General features: G+C 37.7%; 1 protein-coding gene across 3 annotated transcripts in view; it reads left to right on the top strand.

Annotated features, from left to right (window-relative positions):
• The first annotated feature begins 1,656 nt into the window (after positions 1 to 1,656).
• Positions 1,657 to 24,403, top strand: part of STAM2 (signal transducing adaptor molecule 2) — a 62,956-nt gene continuing 40,209 nt past the window's right edge. For all 3 annotated transcript variants that reach the window (XM_059927870.1, XM_059927869.1, XM_059927871.1), the window contains exon 1: positions 1,657 to 2,033. In XM_059927870.1, coding sequence (XP_059783853.1) covers positions 1,994 to 2,033 — 40 coding nt within the window. In that variant the 5' untranslated portion in view covers positions 1,657 to 1,993. The remainder of the gene's footprint in view (positions 2,034 to 24,403) is intronic.

Here is a 24,403-nt window from a genome sequence, read left to right as displayed (position 1 = left end):
TAACACAGGGCCTGACTCTTAGTGACTATTAAAAATTTTGTTAATTGGATTCACCAAGAGACTGAGTATATGCACAGATGAGTAAATACCCATAGATTCTTGAACATGCTTGCTATTAAAGATGTGGAGGAGCTAAAGGAGTCTCTTTAAAATGTGAATAGTTTCCAAAGACGAATCCTCAGACCTTTGCTCTTATCTCAGTACAACCTCCTCTACAATATTTCTTCTTCAAATACTTACGTAACTCCTAAACTGTTCCACTGCCTGGTCTGCTTCTTAATATATGTCATGCACACTGCTGTCAGATTAGTATCCGGAAACTCTTTTTTGTGTACTCCTCTGCTGCTCAAAATCTTTAAATGATTATCTAGTGCCTTATGTGATAAAATTAAAAATTCTTAGCTTGCTCCTTAAGGCTCTTCCCAATCTGTTTCCTCTTATCTCTGTCTACCCTTGTTTTCCATTCCAACACTAAGCCTTAATCCTAGACAAATCCAAAAGTCTCCAAACATATCTTGGACATCCTAGGTTCAATGGTTTTGAAAATCAGCTCCTTTCACCTGCTGATGTTTCCTCCTTATTTGTGAACCTATCTTTATGGTATAAAATGCAATAACCTTTCTGAACTATTCCATGTATAAGGGTTCTCTCTTCTTTGTATCATGTCTTTACACAGAGGTTGTAAAATGGTCTTGTTTAGCCCATTATTAAAAATGTTGAAGTAATTCTTAACATTAAAAAAAATCATTGAAAAAATGGAAGCTCTAGTAGGGCCCACACTTCAACAAATAGCTTAAGTTTACTGGTAGCTGCCATGCACTGTTTGGTTGGATTGGCAAAGTATTTACTGAGCACCTATTACTTGCTGCACACTGTTTTAGATGCTGGGGGTACAGCAGTGAACAAAAATAATCATGGAGTTTATAGTCTAAAGAGGAGAAACAGAAAACATAATAAGTAAATTCTATATTAGGAAGTGATAAATGCTATAGAAAAATAAAACAGAGTTAAGAGGGTTTGGGAGCGTGTGGGTGGGAAGGGTGCTTGCACTTTCACACTCATTTCAATACCTGGCTGGCTCCGATGGGAATTTGAGTTTGTGACCCCAACTGTATATCAGGACCGTCATGTACTGTCACGTATACGCTATACACTGTCCCCATAAAACTGTCAGCAACTTGAAGGCAGGGAGTGTGCCTCATTCGTCTCTGGATTCCCAGAGTCGAGCAGTGTTTTCAGGGTAAGAGCACGATGGAAAGCGAAAAGTGAGGAGTCCCGCTTTCCACGGTGGTTATGCCGGCGGGGTTTAGGCGCCGAGGAGAGTGTAACCCCAGAAGCGCCAGGAGCTGAGCCAAACCCTTCGCCGACTCTCAAAACCAGGGAGGCTCCATCCGTTTCCAAGGCAACGGGACTGTGACGCGAACATAGCCGCGGGCCCTCGGCCGCGTGGGACTAGCCCATAGCTTAGGAAGGAACTAAATTGTAGAGAACTTGGCCGTCGGAACCAGCAGCCCTACGCACGGAACCCCAAACCACCTCGCCCCCTGCAGAGCTGCCGCCGGCACTGCACCTTCCGGTTCTCTGGCGTCGCCAAGTTATAGGCTCGACGACTTCCGGCCCTGAAGGTCCCCCGCTCCATGGCTTGCCGGGGTCCTAGCGATGGAAAGGTGGCCTCGGCGGCGGCCTGACCCCTACGGGGGCTTCGGGTCAGGGCTGCCGCTTCCTCCCGGAGAGCGGCGGTTACAGGGCCGCTGAGAAAATGCCCGCGGCTGGTGGGACCTCATACCGGGAGGAGAGGTCGGGGCGGAGCGCGAGGGCGGAGCGCGGACCGGGAGCTGGCCCGTCAGGCAGGAGTGGGGCAGGTGCGGTGGCGGAAGTGCCGTACGCTACTGGAGCCGAGCTGTCTAGGAAGCCGCGGCCGTGGGTCCCCCAGCCCGGAGCAGCTGCCGAGCCTCAGCCTGACCGCAGCAACTAGGGCTCGGGCGCCGGCGAGATGCCTCTGTTCACCGCCAACCACTTCGAGCAAGATGTGGGTAAGTGCTGGGCCGGGGCCCCAAGATGTTGTTTGTTGTGCTAGAAAGTGGGCGGTGGCGACTCCGGGGACTGGAAAGCCTAGCAAAGGGGGAGGAGGGTGCGGCGTCGCCGCTGCCTGGCAGCCGGGATTTTTCTGGGGGCAACCTCGGCGCGGCCCTAGCTGCCTGGGGAGTGTCTCCAGCCCACCTGAGGTTGGGGACCCCGAAAGAGGACCGTTCACCTCGCCAGGCACAGGAATAGGGAGGAGCCTGGGGTTCTCTGGAGACTGGACTAATTGAGCAATTGCGGAGTTGATGACACAGAACTTCCAGCTCCCTCTAGAATGGGTTGAGTCTTGTGTCCCCCCCTCCTCACTCCCCCGCCCCGCGCTTAAAAGTGATGCAGCAGACCTTGTTGTCTAGGGCAGCTCAACACTTAGAGACTTCAACTTCTCTCGGTTCAATAGGAAGAACCTATTTTATCTCGCTTATATATCGATGCGTCCAATCCCTGATAGCACGGCTTCAGGATTTATTTACGATTGTTGGAAGTGTTACTCTATCCATGGCTAGTGCAAGTGCTATAAGGTGTTCTGCCTTAGGGTATGAAAAGGAAAACCCCAGGATTTCAAAACAGTCCAGAACACCTGTTTAACTTCTTGGGGGGTCGTCAGTGACTATGGAGTGAGAAAAAGATGGATTGGGTATGAGAACTTAACTTGTGGCTTTAGAAAAACAGTAAACCAAGCTGGCTAAAGTAAATATTTTGGTAGCAGTAGTTAACTCTAGGTAGAGTTTTAGGATTTAGTGGAATGAAAAAAACGCATGGCCGCAAATTGCCAGTTATACAGAATATTGCACATCACAGAATATTGCACCTGTTTCATAGTTACAATTTTCTAATTATGGGGAAAGTCTAGAAAGTGCCCTATTTTGGTATATTATGTGATTCCAAAAGTGTGTTCAGAAGTCAAATATGATGTATAAGTACCTTCTATTCACAGAGAGCTAAAAAACTTTATGGATTTTGACCCTTAGTCTTCAAATATGTGTTTCTGTGATTTCATTCAACTTTTTTCTTGGTAGTTTAATATTGGTGACTGCTATAAATCTAGGAAGCATAATGTTGAGGCTCACAGCGTCTGCTTTTGGAACACATAATGATGTCTTCCTTTGCTGCAATGAGACCTTCACTTTTTATTGTTGTGAAGACTTTCATTTTGTCATAGTGGAAAAAAAAGGCAAAATAGAATAAGACAAATGATTTTCAAACTTAACACCTGTGCAACTCTTCAAGGGAGATCTTTCCTGGAAGCCCATTGTTTTCTGATTGACAACTTCTCTGGTGAAAGTAAGCCAAGTTGCTTTTCTAAACCTCCCCCTCAGTGTCTCTTGAGGTTCCTACATGGTTTAGTGGATCACAGTTTAGTTCCACTGTAGTAAAAGAAGCACTGCTGTTCAGACAAAAAAAAAAAAAAAAAATACTGTGTATAGATTATTTCATGGGCAGTGCAATCAGCCAAAGCTTCAAGTACTTACTTGTTAACTCAAGTATGACTGACTGAAGTCAGTTTCCAAAAGGCAGTTTAAAGATAAAATAGAAAGTTTGATTGTAACCTCTTTTAGGCAAGTGGTTGGAATTAATAGAAAAAGTGGCATGAAATACTAAGGATTTCAAATTGGCTTTATACGTCTATCATAGAAGAAAAATTATATATTGCACTTTTCAAAACTTAAAGCCCCTGTTAATTTGAAATACAGTAGTTAAGTAATATGACGATCAAGTCATTGTTTAACTTGAGATGCCCACAGGAATGTTCCTTTGCAGTGTCATTGTCCTTTTCGTCTCTCTTTGATTCAGAGTTTTATTACCATTGTTTCTTTTTTGTCGTAGCTTTGTTTATCTTTCATTCAACAAACAGGCATTGGGTGATTACTGTGCATCAGACAGTGTGTGTCAGACTTTGGGGGCACACATTTAATAAATAAACTGGGTCCCCTCAAGGAACTCTCAATCTAATGGAGGACTCATACACACATAAAAAGATAATTGTATTTTTCGCACCACATTATGATACTAGAAATACAGGAGATGCTTTACATTCTCCCTCTATTTAAAACAGTCATCTTCCCTGAAGAGAAGACAAGGACCTTCAGGCAGACACTTTATTTGTAAAAGTGTTGACACTGTCCTCTCTCTTCCCCTGCTTTCCTGATAGCACTTACACCTGCAGGAAGTGACCATCTCTTACTATATGTATGGTTTGGTCATTTTATAATTAACTGTAAAGTTGAAACTACATTCCTTTGGTCGGTGCAGTCTCATCAGAGGGTGAACAGTGTTTCTGACATCGTTCATGTGGGGAAGAAATCCTTTTCTCAGACCCTGAGACTCTGAGAAAAGGCTGTAGTGACTCAAGATGTCTAGGAAGGCACTGATTAGCTGATGATAGTATATGACTTGTCAGATGGTAGCCGGCCAAAGGCTAGGAGGTAAGGAACTCTGGCAAGTTCCTCATTTTTTTTCTTGGAGTCAGAACCTACAAATCCTGAAGGGTATGCTAGGTATGGTAGCATTAGAGCTCTTTAAATATTTATTGGATTTCTTCTAATATGGGTTTATTGTTTGTTTTGTTGAATAAAATTCCTTTGAAGCTGTGCTGAGAAAAAAAGAGAAAATACCCACACACATCCCCCCTCATCCCAGCCCTGATTCTTATCTTGAAGGGGAGTGTAGGTTTCCTAAGGTAGAGAGCCTGTTTGGGGCAGCCTTTTTAGGAGATTCCAAGGAGAAAGTAAAACATGAGGGACAGAGCCACAATAGGAAGATTTAGTGGTAGTGTTAAAAGGGCAGATGTCATTTCCTTACATCCTGTACCGATTTTTCCAGTCTCATGACATTGATTCCTGACTCATGACTGTCTCTTCTGCTCCGTAACTCCAGTTCTTATTTGCATGTCTTTTTTCTCATCACTCAAGCCAGGCAATCTTTCTTTCCAGTTTCTGTCTCTGTGCCATTTACTACTATTCATTGATAGATTTTTGCTTCTTTCAGCAATACTTGGTATCTCCTTCCTTAAAGATAAACTTGCTTGTGTCCCATAGAGCTGAGCTCAAATTCTACTTCTACAAAAACTCTTTTCACACAGTGGATTGAAATATGAACTTTATCTTAAAAGGAGACTTTTCCAAGTAAAATTTGAATGCATGCATTGCTATGTCTTTGGCTTGTGTTGTAGTCAAATAACTTGACAGTGAGTAACTTGGAGTTTTTGGTAATGGAATCGTTTTCTCCAATGAAATTTTACATGAAACCCTAATATAAAAATAGATATTGATGGCACTCTGGTAATACAAATTTACTTTATACATTTAAATATATTACATTTACATAGTCATTAAGGCAATTCTTGAACACATGAGGTTGTTGCAAAAAATTAAAATTAAAAAAAATTTTGGTTTTAGGTGAGAATGACAGCTGTAACAGCCAGTTTTTTTCCTATACTTTCTTTTGCTTACATGGTACCAAAAATCCTAATACCTAGTCCTAATTAAAATAGTTACAAATTTTGATATATTTTGTAATTTTTTAAGCGATGAAAAATTTTTAGCATAAAGTACAGAATATAACATAAACTCCTATTCCTATCAGTCACCTCTGTCAAGTCCTAACATTTTGCCACACTTCATTCTTTTTTTTTTTTTAAAGAAAACATTCAAGATACAGTGGAAATTATTACTTTTATTTATTAGCTACCTGATACTATTCTTTTTCCTCTCTTCTCAGAGTTAAACACTCTAAAAAGATAAAAAAGTCTATTTTATAGTATATACTATACATGCAAATATACTATATATATTGTATTGCATGTTTTTAAACTTCATAAAAAATAATAACTCTCTGTAGTCATTTGCAGCTTGTCATTTAGCATTTTTTGTGAGTTATTCATGTTGATGTTTGTAGCTTTAGTTCATTAATTTTAAGAGCTATGTGATATTCCACATTTTTTTAACCCGTTCTCCTATTAGTGAACATGAAGTTTTTTGCAGTTTTTTGCTATTACAGACAACACTGCAGTGAAAGTTATTATCCACGTTTTCTTCTTCACAAGAGTGAGAGATTCTCAAGGGATTGTATCTTGAAGAGGAATTCTTTTTTAAAAATGCATATAGTGCAAAGTTGCAAAATGTTAAATAATACAGAATTGTTCTTCTGTTTGTGGGAGATTTTACTCCCACCAGCAGTGGAAATGAAGTCCCTGTTGTTCCACAGTCTCACTAATGCTGGGTATTGTCAGATTTTAAAATTTATGCCAATTTGATGGGTGTGAAATAGGGCATTGTTTTCAATTTATTTCAGCTTCATTGCAGTTGAGCATCTTTTCATATGTCTCTTGGTCAGTCTGTTTTCTTTTCGTATAAATTGCCTGCTCATTACTTTCATGTACTTACTATTCTGTTGGATTATTTTTTCTTATTGATTTTTAAAGTTCCACATGCGTTCTTTACTAATCTTTTGTTGTTTATGTGAATTGCAAATATATATTCTTGTCTGTTGCTTCTTTTTGTTTGTGCTGCCTTTTATTGTTAAGAAGATTGACGTTTCAGTTCAGTAATACTGTCTTTCTCCCTTGATTTTATTTTTCTTGTTCAAGAAAAGCTCTCTCTCCTCCTTGAGTCTATAAAGATCTTGTCATGTTTTCTTCTGAAAGTTTTATTGAAGTTTTGATTTTCACAGTTAGGTCTTTAGTCCACCTGGTCTTTATGTAAGGTCTAAGGAGAGATTTGATTGGATAGTCAATTCACAACAGACAATTATCAATTGCCTAATCACCATTTATTGAATTATCTATCCTTCCCCCACTAGTTTGGAGCACTTTCTCCTTCATATAGTAAATCCCTTTCCTTGTATGAGGTCTGTGTCTGTGCTGTCTGTTCTACACTGTTCTCTATCTATCCTGTACCAATACCACATTCTAATGTCAGTGGCCTTTATAGGTGGTAGGGCAAGCCCCCTGTCTTGTTTTTCTTTATTTTGACACTTTTAGCTGTTTTTGGCCTTTTTTCTTTGATATGGGTTTATTATCAGATTAGTAAAATCATAAAAGGGAATTTCTTTTATGTTCTTTTAGGATTTGAGAAGACATTGTAGTTTATATTTTTGATTCATATGCACTGATGATGTTGATAGTTAATAATACACTTTTTATTTCCTGATAATAATATTTAGTTCTAATCTTACTTAGATTATATAGTTGACCCTTGAATAACTCGGGGGGTTGGGGTGCTGACCCCCTGCACAGTTGAAAATCCATGTATTAACTTTTGACTCCCCCAAAACTTAACTACTAATAGCCTACTGTTGACTGGAAGCCTTACTGATAACAGTCAGTTAACATGTTTTGCGTGTTATGTGTTTATCTACATATATTTTATACAATTCATGACATACTTTTTTCTTAATTTTTTTGATATTTCTAGGCTACCCGCTTTGTCTGCAAGTTTTTTCTAATTGTTACAAATCTCCAAAAATTTTTCCAATATAGTTATTTTTAAAAATCGGCATATTAAGTGGATCTCTGCAGTTCAAACCCATGTTATTCAAGGGTCAAGTGTAATTGTAAAGTTAGGTAAGAGAGCAAGAGGATGATTTTTCTACAAGTAAATATACACATACTACTACTGTCCCTTGAGGTGGAAGGTAAAGAGAAAGAACTTTTTTTAAAAAAAATATTATTGCCTTATTAGGCTCTGTAACTTTACTTGATAGTGAATAAATGTTTGTATTGAGTACAGGGGTTGAACCTAAGAAGGTCTATATGACAGATATCAGACACTGCCCCCTGAAAATTATTGACATTTTGAAGCTGCCACCTACTTATTTTTAGCTCATATTACTTCAATTTCATATAAAAAATTTGTTGGTACATGGTGGTGTAATTTTAAGAATTTTAGCCATTCTAGTGGCATCTCTTTGTGACTTTAATAAGTATTTATTTATCTAACCTTTAATGTAGTTATTCACTAAATTAATATCCTCTTTTTTGAAATATCTGTTTAAGTTTTTCACCCATTTTTCTTTTCACTTAATTTTCACAACTCCTCTTTTAAGCGTGGCAGCCATTTTAATTTCCATTTTACAGATGAGAACATGGATTCAGATTTGAGTCAGAGCTGAGGTGAACTACCTAGCAACCTTAAGCTAGTATGTAAGTTTCAGAGCTGGGAATAGAGAAGGTGGGTCTTCAGTGTTAATGGGTCTTCAGTGTTAATGGGTGACGTGTGTACTCCACATGTGCATAATGATTTCCTCAGTCTGCAGAGGTTGTGTGGTCATCTGCCCAACCTAACTGCTTTTGATTCTCCATCTGTGATGTTTTGGTATGTTAGTGGCTACTTTGAGATTCATTTTTCCTTTTCCCCAGCTATTATTAAGTGTCTTGCATGTGAAGCTTCCAGATAGGTCTGTTAAAATAGAAATTATACTTACTACATTTATTCTTCTGCCCTGTTCCGTAACGTAAGGGTGTTTGTAGAAATGAGCGTGCCTGTTCTGTGGAGTTGGGAGGGGGTATGGCTCTCCATGAACAGGATTACAGAGGGCATCTTGGGAGTATCAGACAAGAAGAAAGTGAACTTGTAGGAATGTAAAGGCTGACCCTAGACCTTTTACCTTTTAAATAGATGACTTACAATATTAGAAGGAAGTAAAAGATGATTTTGATTTTTTTTCTTCCTTTTTCCTATCTGCCTAACTCTCTAAGCTTTTCCTAGTCCCCCCACAAATGTTGGTGGTAACATGTGAAATGAAAAAGAGTAGCAATCACTCTTCTGTATTCCACCAGAGCAAGAAGTTCTTAAATATGTACATTGTGTTATTAAATGATGCAGTAAATGGAGTTAAGCGTGGCATTGTGTCTGATGCTTTTCTTATAAACAAGAGTTGATCTTGCATTTGTCCTATTTAGTATGTTTAAAATGTTCATGCATAGAGAAACTGAAAACTAACTTGTTGAAAAAGTTAATTTAGCAGTTTTGAACAAAAATTGCACCCAAGAGGCAGTTTAATATAAAATATGCCCTGAGCCAGACTGCCTAGACTGAAATCCAGCTTTTACTATTTACTAGCTGTATGATCTTGTGCTAGTTACTTTTCTGTCTCAGTTTCCTCATCTATGAAATGGGGCATCTTCATTGGATTCAATGTAAATAGTTTAGCATATGTAAAATACTTTGAAACTATTACTTGTTATTGTTTTTTTCTTTTTTAATTAATTAATTAATTTATTTTTGGCTGTGTTGGGTCTTCGTTGCTGCGCACAGGCTTCCTCTAGTTGCGGCGAGTGGGGGCTACTCTTCATTGCAGTGTGCGGACTTCTCATTGTGGTGGCTTCTCTTTGTTGCAGAGCATGGGCTCTAGGTGTGCAGGCTTCAGTAGTTGTGGCACACGGGCTCAGTAGTTGTGGCTCGCAGGTTCTAGAGTGCAGGCTTAGTAGTTGTGGCGCACGAGGCTTAGTTGCTCCGTGGCATGTGGGATCTTCCCGGACCAGGGCTCGAACCTGTGTCCCCTGCATTGGCAGGCGGGTTCTTAACCACTGTGCCACCAGGGAAATCCTTGTTATTGTTTTTTAATTAATTATTACCTATCATTCATTACTCAGAGCTGTAAGTAGGCTTTCATTTTAGGAAAAGTAGAATTTATATTATTGCTTTCCCCAGAGTAAACTGAAGATTTGTATCAATAAAAATTTTACCCAAACAAATCAAAGCATTAAATGGGGAGGAGGATTAAATGAGAAAATGTATGTTGAACCTAAGTACTCTAAAATGCTGAGTGTGGTTGTTGTCATTGGAGTCAGAGAAGCAGTGAAATATAATCTGTCAGTTTGAAGTATTGGACATTTAAATATTTTAATTTAAATTTAACTACAGAAGAATTGTGTGGTCTAGAAATTTAATAACAAATATGTATTATTTTAATAGTGTAAACATGTAAGATTTATAAACTAGAAAAAATTGGCTGTTCTGTATTTTCAAATAATTATTTAATTTATAATGAATTGGTACAAAGAAAAAGCATTTTTATATCTTTAGTAAAAGCTGTCAGCTGTGCTTTCCTGTTAGATACCAAAATGAATTTTACTTATTTACTTGCTTTCCATTTTCTAGTTTATTTCTTCTTCTGGAAAAAAAAAAATTCTTTTTTTTTTTTTTTTTTGCCAGTTTTCCCCTGTTCTTCTACTATAGTTTTAAGGTATAAAAATAATTGTTTAAAATTAATACATAAGAAGTCATTTTTCCTTTAAGATCTAAGCATTGCTTTAGTCATAGCCCAAGATATTGATATATAGTATCCTAATTATAATAAAATTTTATGTTACTTTCTGTTATAGTCTTAATTATATGTTGTGACTGTTAATGTCCGTGTGATTGGCTATTACGTTTGATCTAATACAAATACAGTGTATGCAGAGAACACACTGAGTGTTGTCCTAGATTATTTCTAGGTGTTGGTAGTTTTGTGTACATTTGAAGAAATATTTAAACTCTGCTTTAATGTACAGGCAGTCTTCACTTTACATAATTCCAACATGCATGAATTTAGTTACCATGTGTTACTTAATTAACAACAATTCCCCAGCAACAAGTCTGTAATAACCTGAGCATAGAGCCCAACTGAGCCTGCTTAGATTTTGAACTACAGAACTATGAGCTAATAATGGGTGGTGTTTTAAACCACTAATTTGCATTTGTTACATAGAAAGTTTAAAAAATTAATATACTGAGACTCTTCAGTTTTCTTCAGTCTTTTTTCTCTGTTCTTCAAATTTGATAATTTCTGATGACTTTTCTTCATGTTCACTAACTCTCTTTTCTTTTTTCTTTTTTTTTTTTTTTTACCTGTTCAGGTTTGTATCTGAGGTTATATTGACTGTATAATACTGAAACTTTCTTTTTTTACCAAATGACAACCATTTCCTCCATTATTCAAAACTGTATATGAACACATCCCATAGTAGTTGACAATTAGGACTTGACTTAACTGCATTCATTCACTTGCTCATTCATTCATTCTTCAAACATTGAGTAGTCATTTTAATTTACCATAGATTGTGCTTATGTGTTTTCTTTCCCATGCTAAATTAACTTTTGAGTAAGGATCACTTTTTTTTTTAAATTTTCATTTATTTTTTTGTACAGCAGGTTCTTATTAGTCATCCATTTTATGCACATCAGTGTATACATGTCAATCCCAATCGCCCAATTCATCACATCACCACCCCCCCCCCCACCGCTTTCCCCCCTTGGTGTCCATACGTTTGTTCTCTACATCTGTGTCTCAGTTTCTGCCCTGCAAACCGGTTCATCTGTACCATTTTTCTAGGTTCCACATATATGCGTTAATATGCGATATTTGTTATTCTCTTTCTGGCTTACTTCACTCTGTAAGACAGTCTCTAGGTTTATCCACGTCTCTACAAATGACCCAGTTTCGTTCCTTTTTATGGCTGAGTAATATTCCATTGTATATATGTACCACAACTTCTTTATCTATTCGTCTGTCGATGGGCATTTAGGTTGCTTCCATGACCTGGCTATTGTAAATAGTGCTGCAATGAACATTGGGGTGCACGTGTCTTTTTGAATTATGGTTTTCTCTGGGTATATGCCCAGTAGTGGGATTGCTGGATCATATGGTAATTCTATTTTTAGTTTTTTAAGGAACCTCCATACTGTTCTCCATAGTGGCTGTATCAATTTACATTCCCACCAACAGTGCAAGAGGGTTCCCTTTTCTCCACACCCTCTCCAGCATTTGTTTTTTGTAGATTTTCTGATGATGCCCATTCTAACTGGTGTGAGATGATAGCTCATTGTAGTTTTGATTTGCATTTCTCTAATAATTAGTGATGTTGAGCATCTTTTCATGTGCTTCGTGGCCGTCTGTATGTCTTCTTTGGAGAAATGTCTATTTAGGTCTTCTGCCCATTTTTGGATTGGGGTGTTTGTTTCTTTAATATTGAGCTGAATGAGCTGTTTATATATTTTGGAGATTAATCCTTTGTCCGTTGATTCGTTTGCAAATATTTTCTCCCATTCTGAGGGTTGTCTTTTCGTCTTGTTTATGGTTTCCTTTGCTGTGCAAAAGCTTTGAAGTTTCATTAGGTCCCATTTGTTTATTTTTGTTTTTATTTCCATTTCTCTAGGAGGTGGATCAAAAAAGATCTTGCTGTGATTTATGTCAAAGAGTGTTCTTCCTATGTTTTCCTCTAAGTTTTATAGTGTCCAGTCTTACATTTAGGTCTCGAATCCATTTTGAGTTTATTTTTGTGTATGGTGTTAGGGAGTGTTCTAATTTCATTCTTTTACATGTAGCTGTCCAGTTTTCCCAGCACCACTTATTGAAGAGACTGTCTTTTCTCCGTTGTATATCTTTGCCTCCTTTGTCATAGATTAGTTGACCATAGGTGCATGGGTTTATCTCTGGGCTTTCTATCTTGTTCCATTGATTTATGTTTCTGTTTTTGTGCCAGTACCATATTGTCTTGATTACTGTAGCTTTGTAGTAGAGTCTGAAGTCAGGGAGTCTGATTCCTCCAGCTCCGTTTTTTTCCCTCAAGACTGCTTTGGCTATTCGGGGTCTTTTGTGTCTCCATACAAATTTTAAGATGATTTGTTCTAGCTCCGTAAAAAATGCCATTGGTAATTTGATAGGGATTGCATTGAATCTGTAGATTGCTTTGGGTAGTATAGTCATTTTCACAATGTTGATTCTTCCAATCCAAGAACATGGTATATCTCTCCATCTGTTGGTATCATCTTTAATTTCTTTCATCAGTGTCTTATAGTTTTCTGCATACAGGTCTTTTGTCTCCCTAGGTAGGTTTATTCCTAGGTATTTTATTCTTTTTGTTGCAATGGTAAATGGGAGTGTTTCCATAATTTCTCTTTCAGATTTTTCATCATTAGTGTATAGGAATGCAAGAGATTTCTGTGCATTAATTTTGTATCCTGCAACTTTACCATATTCATTAATTAGCTCTAGCAGTTTTCTGGTGGCAGTTTTAGGATTCTCTATGTATAGTATCATGTCATCTGCAAACAGTGACAGTTTTACTTCTTCTTTTCCAATTTGTATTCCTTTTATTTCTTTTTCTTCTCTGATTGCCGTGGCTAGGACTTCCAGAACTATGTTGAATAATAGTGGTGAGAGTGGACATCCTTGTCTCGTTCCTGATCTTAGAGGAAATGCTTTCAGTTTTTCACCATTGAGAATGATGTTTGCTGTGGGTTTGTCATATATGGCCTTTATTATGTTGAGGAAAGTTCCCTCTATGCCCACTCTCTGGAGAGTTTTTATCATAAATGGGTGTTGAATTTTGTCAAAAGCTTTTTCTGCATCTATTGAGATGATCATATGGTTTTTCTTCTTCAATTTGTTAATATGGTGTATCACATTGATGGATTTGCGTATATTGAAGAATCCTTGCATCCCTGGGATAAATCCCACTTGATCATGGTGTATGATCCTTTTAATGTGTTGTTGGATTCTGTTTGCTAGTATTTTGTTGAGGATTTTTGCATCTATATTCATCAGTGATATTGGTCTGTAATTTTCTTTTTTTGTAGTGTCTTTGTCTGGTTTTGGTATTAGGGTGATGGTGGCCTCATAGAATGAGTTTGGGAGTGTTCCTTCCTCTGCAATTTTTTGGAAGAGTTTGAGAAGGATAGGTGTTAGCTCTTTTCTAAATGTTTGATAGAATTCACCTGTGAAGCCATCTGGTCCTGGACTTCTGTTTGTTGGAAGATTTTTAATCACAGTTTCAATTTCATTACTTGTGATTGGTCTGTTCATATTTTCTATTTCTTCCTGGTTCTGTCTTGGAAGGTTATACCTTTCTAAGAATCTGTCCATTTCTTCCAGGTTGTCCATTTTATTGGCATAAAGTTGCTTGTAGTAGTCTCTTATGATGCTTTGTATTTCTGCGGTGTCTGTTGTAACTTCTCCTTTTTCATTTCTAATTTTATTGATTTGAGTCCTCTCCCTCTTTTTCTTGATGAGTTTGGCTAATGGCTTATCAATTTTGTTTATCTTCTCAAAGAACCAGCTTTTAGTTTTATTGATCTTTGCTATTGTTTTCTTTGTTTCTATTTCATTTATTTCCACTCTGATCTTTATGATTTCTTTCCTTCTGCTAACTTTGGGTTTTGTTTGTTCTTCTTTCTCTAGTTTCTTTAGGTGTAAGGTTAGATAGTTTACTTGAGATTTTTCTTGTTTCTTTAGGTAGGCTTGTATAGCTATAAACTCCCCTCTTAGAACTGCTTTTGCTGCATCCCGTAGGTTTTGGGTCATCGTGTTTTCATTGTCATTTGTCTCTAGGTATTTTTTGATTTCCTCTTTGATTTTTTCAGTGATTTCTTGGTTATTTAGTAATGTATTGTTTAGCCTCCATGTGTTTGTGTTTTTTACGTTTTTTTCCCTGTAATTCATTTCTAGTCTCATAGCGTTGTGGTCAGAAAAGATGCTTGATATGATTTCAGTTTTCTTAAATTTACTGAGGCTTGATTTGTGACCCAAGATGTGATCTATCCTGGAGAATGTTCCGGGCACACTTGAGAAGAACGTGTAATCTGCTGTTTTTGGATGGAATGTCCTATAAATATCAATTAAATCTATCTGGTCTATTGTATCATTTAAAGCTTCTGTTTCCTTATTTATTTTCATTTTGGATGATCTGTCCGTTGGTGTAACTGAGGTATTAAAGTCCCCCACTATTATTGTGTTACTGTCGATTTCCTCTTTTATAGCTGTTAGCAGTTGTCTTATGTATTGAGGTGCTCCCATGTTGGGTGCATATATATTTATAATTGTTATATCTTCTTCTTGGATTGATCCCTTGATCATTATGTAGTGTCCTTCCTTGTCTCTTGTAACATTCTTTATTTTAAAGTCTATTTTATCTGATATGAGTATTGCTACTCCAGCTTTCTTTTGATTTCCATTTGCATGGAATATCTTTTTTCATCCCCTCACTTTCAGTCTGTATGTGTCCCTAGGTCTGAAGTGGGTCTCTTGTAGACAGCATATATATGGGTCTTGTTTTTGTATCCATTCAGCAAACCCGTGTCTTTTGGCTGGAGCATTTAATGCATTCACGTTTAAGGTAATTATCGATATGTATGTTCCTATGACCATTTTCTTAATTGTTTTGGGTTTGTTTTTGTAGGTCCTTTTCGTCTCTTGTGTTTCCCACTTAGAGAAGTTCCTTTAACATTTGTTGTAGAGCTGGTTTGGTGGTGCTGAGTTCTCTTAGCTTTTGCTTGTCTGTAAAGCTTTTGATTTCTTCATCAAATCTAAATGAGATCCTTGCTGGGTAGAGTAATCTTGGTTGTAGGTTCTTCCCTTTCATCACTTTAAGTAAATCATGCCACTCCCTTCTGGCTTGTAGAGTTTCTGCTGAGAAATCAGCTGTTAACCTCATGGGAATTCCCTTGTATGTTATTTGTCGTTTTTCCCTTGCTGCTTTCAGTAATTTTTCTTTGTCTTTAATTTTTGCCACTTTGATTACTATGTGTTTCGGCGTACTTCTCCTTGGGTTTATCCTGTATGGGACTCTCTGCGCTTCCTGGACTTGGGTGGCTATTTCCTTTCCCATGTTAGGGAAGTTTTCAACTATAATCTCTTCAAATATTTTCTCTGGTCCTTTCTCTCTCTCTTCTCCTTCTGGGACCCCTATAATGCGAATGTTGTTGTGTTTAATGTTGTCCCAGAGGTCTCTTAGGCTGTCTTCATTTCTTTTCATTCTTTTGTCTTTATTCTGTTCCACAGCAGTGAATTCCACCATTCTGTCTTCCAGGTCACTTATCCGTTCTTCTGCCTCAGTTATTCTGCTATTGAGTCCTTCTAGTGTATTTTTCATTTCAGTTATTGTGTTGTTCATTTCTGTTAGTTTGTTTTTTAATTCTTCTAGATCTTTGTTAAATATTTCTTGCATCTTCTCGATCCTTGCCTCAATTCTTTTTCCGAGGTCCTGGATCATCTTCACTATCATTATTCTGAATTCTTTTTTTGGAAAGTTTCCTATCTCCACTCCATTTAGTTGTTTTTCTGGGGTTTTATCTTGTTCCTTCATCTGGTACATAGCCCTCTGCCTTTCATTTTATCTGTCTTTCTGTGAATGTGGTTTTTGTTCCACAGGCTGTAGAACTGTAGTTCTTCTTCCTTCTGTGTCTGCCCTCTGGTAGATCTAAGAGGCTTGTGCAAGTTTTCTCCACTGATTCTTTCTGCAGTCTTCAATCTGTTTTAAGCCCATTCAGTGAAATATTTTAGTTTAGATGTTGTATCTTCAGTTCTAGGTATTCCATTTTTTAAAATAGATCTTTATTGGACTATAATTCCTTCACAATACTGTGTTAGTTTCTGTTGTACACCAAAGTGAATCAGCCATATGCATACCTATGTCCCCACATCCCCTCCTTCTTGAGTCTTCCTCCCATCCTCCCTATCCCACGTGTCTAGGTCATCACAAAGCACCGAGCTGATCTCCCTGTGCTATGCTGTTGCTTCCCACTAGCTAACTATTTTACATTCGGTAGTGTATGTATGTCGATGCTACTCTCACTTCGCCCCAGCTTCCCCCCCACCCCATGTCCTCAAGTCCATTCTCTATGTCTACGTCTTTATTCTTGCCCTGCAGGTTCATCAGTACCTTTTTTTTTTTTTTTTTTTTTTAGATTCCATATATATGCATTAGCATATGGTATTTGTTTTCCTCTTTCTGACTTACTTCACTCTGTGTGATAGACTCTAGGTCCATCCACGTCACTACAAATAACTCAGTTTCGTTTCTTTTTATGGCTAATATTCCACTGTATATCTGTGCCACATCTTACTTATCCATTCATCTGTCGATGGACATTTAGGTTGGTTCCATGTCTTGTCTGTTGTAAATAGTGCTGCAGTGAACACTGTGGTACATGTCTCTTTTTGAATTATGGTTTTTAAGGTATATTATTCTATTTTTATAGTTTGTTTTTCTGCTGGGCACTCATCATCTGTTCACTTATTATGACCATCGTTTGCTTTAAGTTCTTGAAAAAAATATATAATACCTGCTTTCAAGTACTTTTTTGCTAATTCTACCATTTGGATTATGCTGTCTTTAGTACTGATTATTTTTATCTTGATTGTGGGACACTTTTTTGCACATCAAGTGTTTTTTTATATTATGCTGGTCACTCCTTATTCTTTGTAAGGAGGTTAGATTATGTTGTCTTCCTTTAAAAGAGTGTTGAATTTTGTTCTGTCAGGTAGTTATATTATTGGAGAATCTTTTAGGTTTTTGTCTGGCTTGGTTTTCTTTGTGAGGTAGGCCTATTTCAAAATTATACTAAATTCTCGGGTACCTTTACTCCGAAGGTGTTTTAGCCTTTCGGGGGTTTCAACTGATAGCCTGAAATGTTCTCTCTACTTTAGTTGGGTGGAGTATTAGTCTGCTTGGGCTGCCATAGCAAAATACCATAGACTAGGTAGCCAAGTAACAGAAATTTGGTTTCTCACAGTTCTGGCAACTGGAAGTCCAAGGTCAAGGTCCCAGCAGGGTTGGTGTCTGGTGAGGTCTCTCCCCTTGGGTTGCAGATGGCTGCATTCTCACTGTGTCCTCACATGACCTCGTCTTTGTGCATGTGAGGAAAGACAGTGAGCTCTCTGGTGTCTCTTCTTATGAGGACACTACTTCTCTTGGATCAGGGCTTCGACCTTATGACCTCATTTAACCTGAATTAATTCTTTAGCATCTAGTCTCCAACTACAGCAATGCTGGGGGTTAGAGCTTCAAGGTGTGAATTTTGTGGGGACACAGACATTCAGTCCTTAACAGTCAGGAACTTCAAAAGACTCCTTGCATTTCACAACCTTTCAGCCTCATAGTAGGTGATCTGTGCTAGACCTCATAGAGCCTCACCCTGTGTGGATGTGGGTGTGGGTGTGTATAGCATAGCCCTTGGCCAACGAGGACCCACGATTAAATCCCTGTGCTCAGAAATCTGCTCTCTGTTTCCTAGCTGCTTTATTTGGGCTAGTCCTCCTTGTGTTGGGACAGGAAAGTGTTCCCAGGCAGAACACTGGGGCCATCGAGAGGCTCACTTCATATTTCCCTTCCCTCAAAGATCTCAGATGTGCACCACTTGTTATTCATTTCCTGAACACAGTTGCTTTGTATATTTTGGCCAGTTTTATCCTTGTTTTCGGTAGAATAGCAAATCTGGTACCAGATATTCTGCCATGGTTGAAAGCAGACCAGTCATGAGTTTTTATTTTCAAACATAGTAGGAGAAGCTTTAAAGATCTCTTATGGGCCTTCTTGTTTTTTATAGTTAATATTTTTTTTTTATTACTGAAGAAGCCTATTTTATTAAAAGTTTTATGGGTAGACTTGGACTTCCCTGGTTGCACAGTAGTTAAGAATCCTCCTGCCAATGCTGGGGACACGGGTTCAAACCCTGGTCAGGGAAGATCCCACATGCCGCAGAGCAACTAAGCCCGTGCACCACAACTACTAAGCCTGCACTCAAGAGCCTACGAGCCACAACTACTGAAGCCCACATGCCTAGAGCCCGTGCTCCGCAACAAGAGAAGCCACCGCAATGAGAAGCCTGCGCACCGCAATGAAGAGTAGCTCCCGCTCACCACAACTAGAGAAAGCCCGCGCAGCGAGGAAGACCCAATGCAGCCAAAAATAAAATATAAATAAATAAGTTTATTTAAAAAAAAAAAAGTTTTATGTGTAGACTTGAATTCTTTTTAATGCTGTGTGTTGAACATAATGGACTTTGTAGAGGGTGACTCTTTTGTTCGTTATAGGTATTGATGGACTGATTCTTTATGATATTGTTAGAATCTTTCTGAAGTATTTTCACTGTGTATTTGAAGCTCTCTATATACAGTAATCAAAACCTGGTGAGAAATGTTATAACTTACACCCACCAAACCCGGGAAATTTAGCACTTAGGCCCCAGGAGGGCTCTTTTAACTCTCTCCCCCTCTATGAATTTGACATAGGATAATGTGAGATATGGCCCCAACACTGGGCAAAGTGACATGCTATAAAAGCATGTTTCCTTAATTATAATATTTAAAATTTTTCCAGGAGTTTAAAATACTCCTAAGTACATAATTTAACTGTTTTTTCGTTCACTTGAAAAATGAAATCCTTTTTGGCAGGCCATTATAAAGTCTTTAGATTTTATACTTTTTGAAAAGAGTAATTGTGAGTCCTATATTTGTAGAAAGTAAACTATGCTGGATAGAGTATTTAAATCAGGATTTTTCCATTTTCTTTTTTTTTTTTAAACATCTTTATTGAAGTATAATTGCCTTACAATGGTGTGTTAGCTTCTGCTTTATAACGAAGTTAATCAGTTATACATATACAATATGTTCCCATATCTCTTCCCTCTTGCATCTCCCTCCCTCCCACCCTCCCCATCCCACCCCTCTAGGTGGTCACAAAGCACCGAGCTGATCTCCCTGTGCTATGCGGCTGCTTCCCACTAGCTATCTATTTTACATTTGGTAGTGTATATATGACCATGACACTCTCTCACCCTGTCACATCTCACCCCACCCCCTCCCCATATCCTCAAGTCCATTCTCTAGTAGGTCTGTGTCTTTATTCCCGTCTTGCCACTAGGTTCTTCATGGCTTTTTTTTTTTCCTTAGATTCCGTATATATGTGTTAGCATACTGTATTTGTTTTTCTCTTTCTGACTTACTTCACTCTGTATGACAGACTCTAACTCCCTCCACCTCATTACAAATACCTCCATTTCATTTCTTTTTATGGCTGAGTAATATTCCATTGTATATATGTGCCACATCTTCTTTATCCATTCATCTGTCGATGGACATTTAGGTTGCTTCCATGTCCTGGCTATTGTAAATAGAGCTGCAATGAACATTTTGGTACATGACTCTTTTTGAACTATGGTTTTCTAAGGGTATATGCCCAGTAGTGGGATTGCTGGATCGTATGGTAGTTCCATTTGTAGTTTTTTAAGGAACCTCCATACTGTTCTCCATAGTGGCTGTATCAATTTACATTCCCACCAACAGTGCAAGAGAGTTCCCTTTCCTCCACACCCTCTCCAGCATTTATTGTTTCTAGATTTTTTGATGATGGCCATTCTGACTGGTGTGAGATGATATCTCATTGTAGTTTTGATTTGCATTTCTCTAATGATTAATGATGTTGAGCATTTTTTCATGTGTCTGTAGGCCATCTGTATATCTACTTTGGAGAAATGTCTATTTAGGTCTTCTGCCCATTTTTGGATTGGGTTGTTCGTTTTGTTGTTATTGAGCTGCATGAGCTGCTTGTAAATCTTGGAGATTAATCCTTTGTCAGTTGCTTCATTTGCAAATATTTTCTCCCATTCTGATGGTTGTCTTTTGGTCTTGTTTATGGTTTCCTTTGCTGTGCAAAAGCTTTTAAGTTTCATTAGGTCCCATTTGTTTATTTGTGTTCTTATTTCCATTTCTCTGGGAGCTGGGTCAAAAAGAATCTTGCTGTGATGTATGTCATAGAGTGTTCTGCCTATGTTTTCCTCTAAGAGTTTGATAGTGTCTGGTCTTACACTTAGGTCTTTAATCCATTTTGAGTTTATTTTTGTGCATGGTGTCAGGGAGTGTTCTAATTTCATACTTTTACATGTATCTGTCCAATTTTCCCAGCACCACTTATCGAAGAGGCTATCTTTTCTCCACTGTATATGCTTGCCTCCTTTATCAAAGATAAGGTGACCATATGTGTGTGGATTTATCTCTGGGCTTTCTATCCTGTTCCATTGATCAATATTTCTGTTTTTGTGCCAGTACCAAACTGTCTTGATTACTGTAGCTTTGTAATATAGTCTGAAGTCAGGGAGCCTGATTCCCCCAGCTCCATTTTTCGTTCTCAAGATTGCTTTGGCTATTCGGGGTCTTTTGTGTTTCCATACAAATTGTGAAATTTTTTGTTCTAGTTCTGTGAAAAATGCCAGTGGTAGTTTGATAGGGATTGCATTGAATCTGTAGATTGCTTTGGGTAGTAGAGTCATTTTCACAATGTTGATTCTTCCAATCCAGGAACATGGTATATCTTTCCATCTATTTGTATCATCTTTAATTTCTTTCATCAGTGTCTTATAATTTTCTGCATACAGGTCTTTTGTCTCCTTAGGTAGGTTTATTCCTAGATATTTTATTCTTTTTGTTGCAATGGTAAACGGGAGTGTTTTCTTAATTTCACTTTCAGATTTTTCGTCATTAGTGTATAGAAATGCAAGAGATTTCTGTGCATTAATTTTGTATCCTGCTACTTTACCAAATTCATTGATTAGCTCTAGGAGTTTTCTGGTAGCATCTTTAGGATTCTCTATGTATAGTATCATGTCATCTGCAAACAGTGACAGCTTTACTTCTTCTTTTCCGATTTGGATTCCTTTTATTTCTTTTTCTTCTCTGATTGCTGTGGCTAACACTTCCAAAACTGTATTGAATAATAGTGGTGAGAGTGGGCAACCTTGTCTTGTTCCTGATCTTAGTGGAAATGGTTTCAGTTTTTCACCATTGAGGACAATGTTGGCTGTGGGTTTGTCATATATGGCCTTTATTATGTTGAGGAAAGTTCCCTCTATGCCTACTTTCTGCAGGGCTTTTATCATAAATGGGTGTTGAATTTTGTCGAAAGCTTTCTCTGCATCTATTGAGATGATCATATGGTTTTTCTCCTTCAATTTGTTAATATGGTGTATCACATTGATTGATTTACGTATATTGAAGAATCCTTGCATTCCTGGGATAAACCCCACTTGATCATGGTGTATGATCCTTTTAGTGTGCTGTTGGATTCTGCTTGCTAGTATTTTGTTGAGGATTTTTGCATCTATGTTCATCAGTGATATTGGCCTGTAGTTTTCTTTCTTTGTGACATCTTTGTCTGGTTTTGGTATCAGGGTGATGGTGGCCTCATAGAATGAGTTTGGGAGGGTTCCTCCCTCTGCAATATTTTGGAAGAGTTTGAGAAGGATAGGTGTTAGCTCTTCTCTAAATGTTTGATAGAATTCACCTGTGAAGCCATCTGGTCCTGGGCTTTTGTTTGTTGGAAGGTTTTTAATCACAGTTTCAATTTCAGTGCTTGTGATTGGTCTGTTCATATTTTCTATTTCTTCCTGGTTCAGTCTCGGCAGTTTGTGCATTTCTAAGAATCTGTCCATTTCTTCCAGGTTGTCCATTTTATTGGCGTAGAGTTGCTTGTAGTAATCTCTCATGATCTTTTGTATTTCTGCAGTGTCAGTGGTTACTTCTCCTTTTTCATTTCTAATTCTATTGATTTGAGTCTTCTCCCTTTTTCTCTTGATGAGTCTGGCTAATGGTTTATCAATTTTGTTTATCTTCTCAAAGAACCAGCTTTTAGTTTTATTGATTTTTGCTATTGTTTCCTTCATTTCTTTTTCATTTATTTCTGACCTGATCTTTATGATTTCTTTCCTTCTGCTAGCTTTGGGGATTTTTTGTTCTTCTTTCTCTAATTGCTTTAGGTGCAAGGTTAGGTTGTTTATTCGAGATGTTTCCTGTTTCTTGAGGTAGGCTTGTATTGCTATAAACTTCCCTCTTAGCACTGCTTTTGCTGCGTCCCATAGGTTTTGGGTCGTCGTATCTCCATTGTCATTTGTTTCTAGGTATTTTTTGATTTCCCCTTTGATTTCTTCAGTGATCACTTCGTTATTAAGTAGTGTATTGTGTAGCCTCCATGTGTTTGTATTTTTTACACATCTTTTCCTGTAATTGATATCTAGTCTCATAGCGTTGTGGTCGGAAAAGATACTTGATACGATTTCAATTTTCTTAAATTTACCAAGGCTTGATTTGTGACCCAAGATATGATCTATCCTGGAGAATGTTCCATGCGCACTTGAGAAAAATGTGTATTCTGTTGTTTTTGGGTGGAATGTCCTATAAATATCAATTAAGTCTATCTTGTTTAATGTATCATTTAAAGCTTGTGTTTCCTTATTTATTTTCATTTTGGATGATCTGTCCATTGGTGAAAGTGGGGTGTTAAAGTCCCCTACTATGATTGTGTTGCTGTCAATTTCCCCTTTTATGGCTGTTAGTATTTGCCTTATGTATTGAGGTGCTCCTATGTTGGGTGCATAAATAGTTACAATTGTTATACCGTCCTCTTGGATCGATCCCTTGATCATTATATAGTGTCCTTCTTTGTCTCTCGTAATAGTCTTTATTTTAAAGTCTATTTTGTCTGATATGAGAATTGCTACTCCAGCTTTCTTTTGATTTCCATTTGCATGGAATATCTTTTTCCATCCCCTCACTTTCAGTCTGTATGTGTCTCTATGTCTGAAGTGGGTCTCTTGTAGACAACATATATATGGATCTTGCTTTTGTATCCATTCAGCCAGTCTGTGTATTTTGGTGGGAGCATTTAATCCATTTACATTTAAGGTAATTATCAATATGTATGTTCCTATTCCCATTTTCTTAAATATTTTGTGTTTGTTATTGTAGGTGTTTTCCTTCTCTTGTGTTTCTTGCCTAGAGAAGTTCCTTTAGCATTTGTTGTAAAGCTGGTTTGGTGGTGCTGAACTCTCTCAGCTTTTGCTTGTCTGTAAAGGTTTTAATTTCTCCATCGCATCTGAATGAGATCCTTGCTGGGTAGAGTAATCTTGGTTGTAGGTTTTTCTCCTTCATCACTTTAAGTATATCCTGCCACTCCCTTCTGGCTTGCAGAGTTTCTGCTGAAAGATCAGATGTTAACCTTATGGGGATTCCCTTGTGTGTTATTTGTTGTTTTTCCCTTGCTGCTTTTAATATGTTTTCTTTATATTTAATTTTTGACAGTTTGATTAATATGTGTCTTGGCGTGTTTCTCCTTGGGTTTATCCTGTATGGGACTCTCTGTGCTTCCTGGACTTGATTAACTATTTCCTTTCCCATATTAGGGAAGTTTTCAACTATAATCTCTTCAAATATTTTCTCAGTCCCTTTCTTTTTCTCTTCTTCTTCTGGGACCCCTATAATTCGAATGTTGGTGCGTTTAATGTTGTCCCAGAGGTCTCTGAGACTGTCCTCAGTTCTTTTCATTCTTTTTTCTTTATCCTGCTCTGCAGTAGTTATTTCCACCATTTTATCTTCCAGGTCACTTATCCTTTCTTCTGCCTCAGTTATTCTGCTATTGATCCCATCTAGAGTATTTTTAATTTCATTTATTGTGTTTTTCATCGTTGCTTGGTTCCTCTTTAGTTCTTCTACATCCTTGTTAAATGTTTCTTGCATTTTGTCTATTCTATTTCCAAGATTTTGGATCATCCTTACTATCATTATTCTGAAT

The sequence above is a fragment of the Balaenoptera ricei genome, chromosome 7 (assembly GCF_028023285.1).
Source record: "Balaenoptera ricei isolate mBalRic1 chromosome 7, mBalRic1.hap2, whole genome shotgun sequence".
NCBI lineage: Eukaryota > Metazoa > Chordata > Mammalia > Artiodactyla > Balaenopteridae > Balaenoptera > Balaenoptera ricei.
The sequence above is the reverse complement of the archived record's forward strand: the minus strand, read 5'-3'. Positions and strand labels throughout refer to the sequence as shown.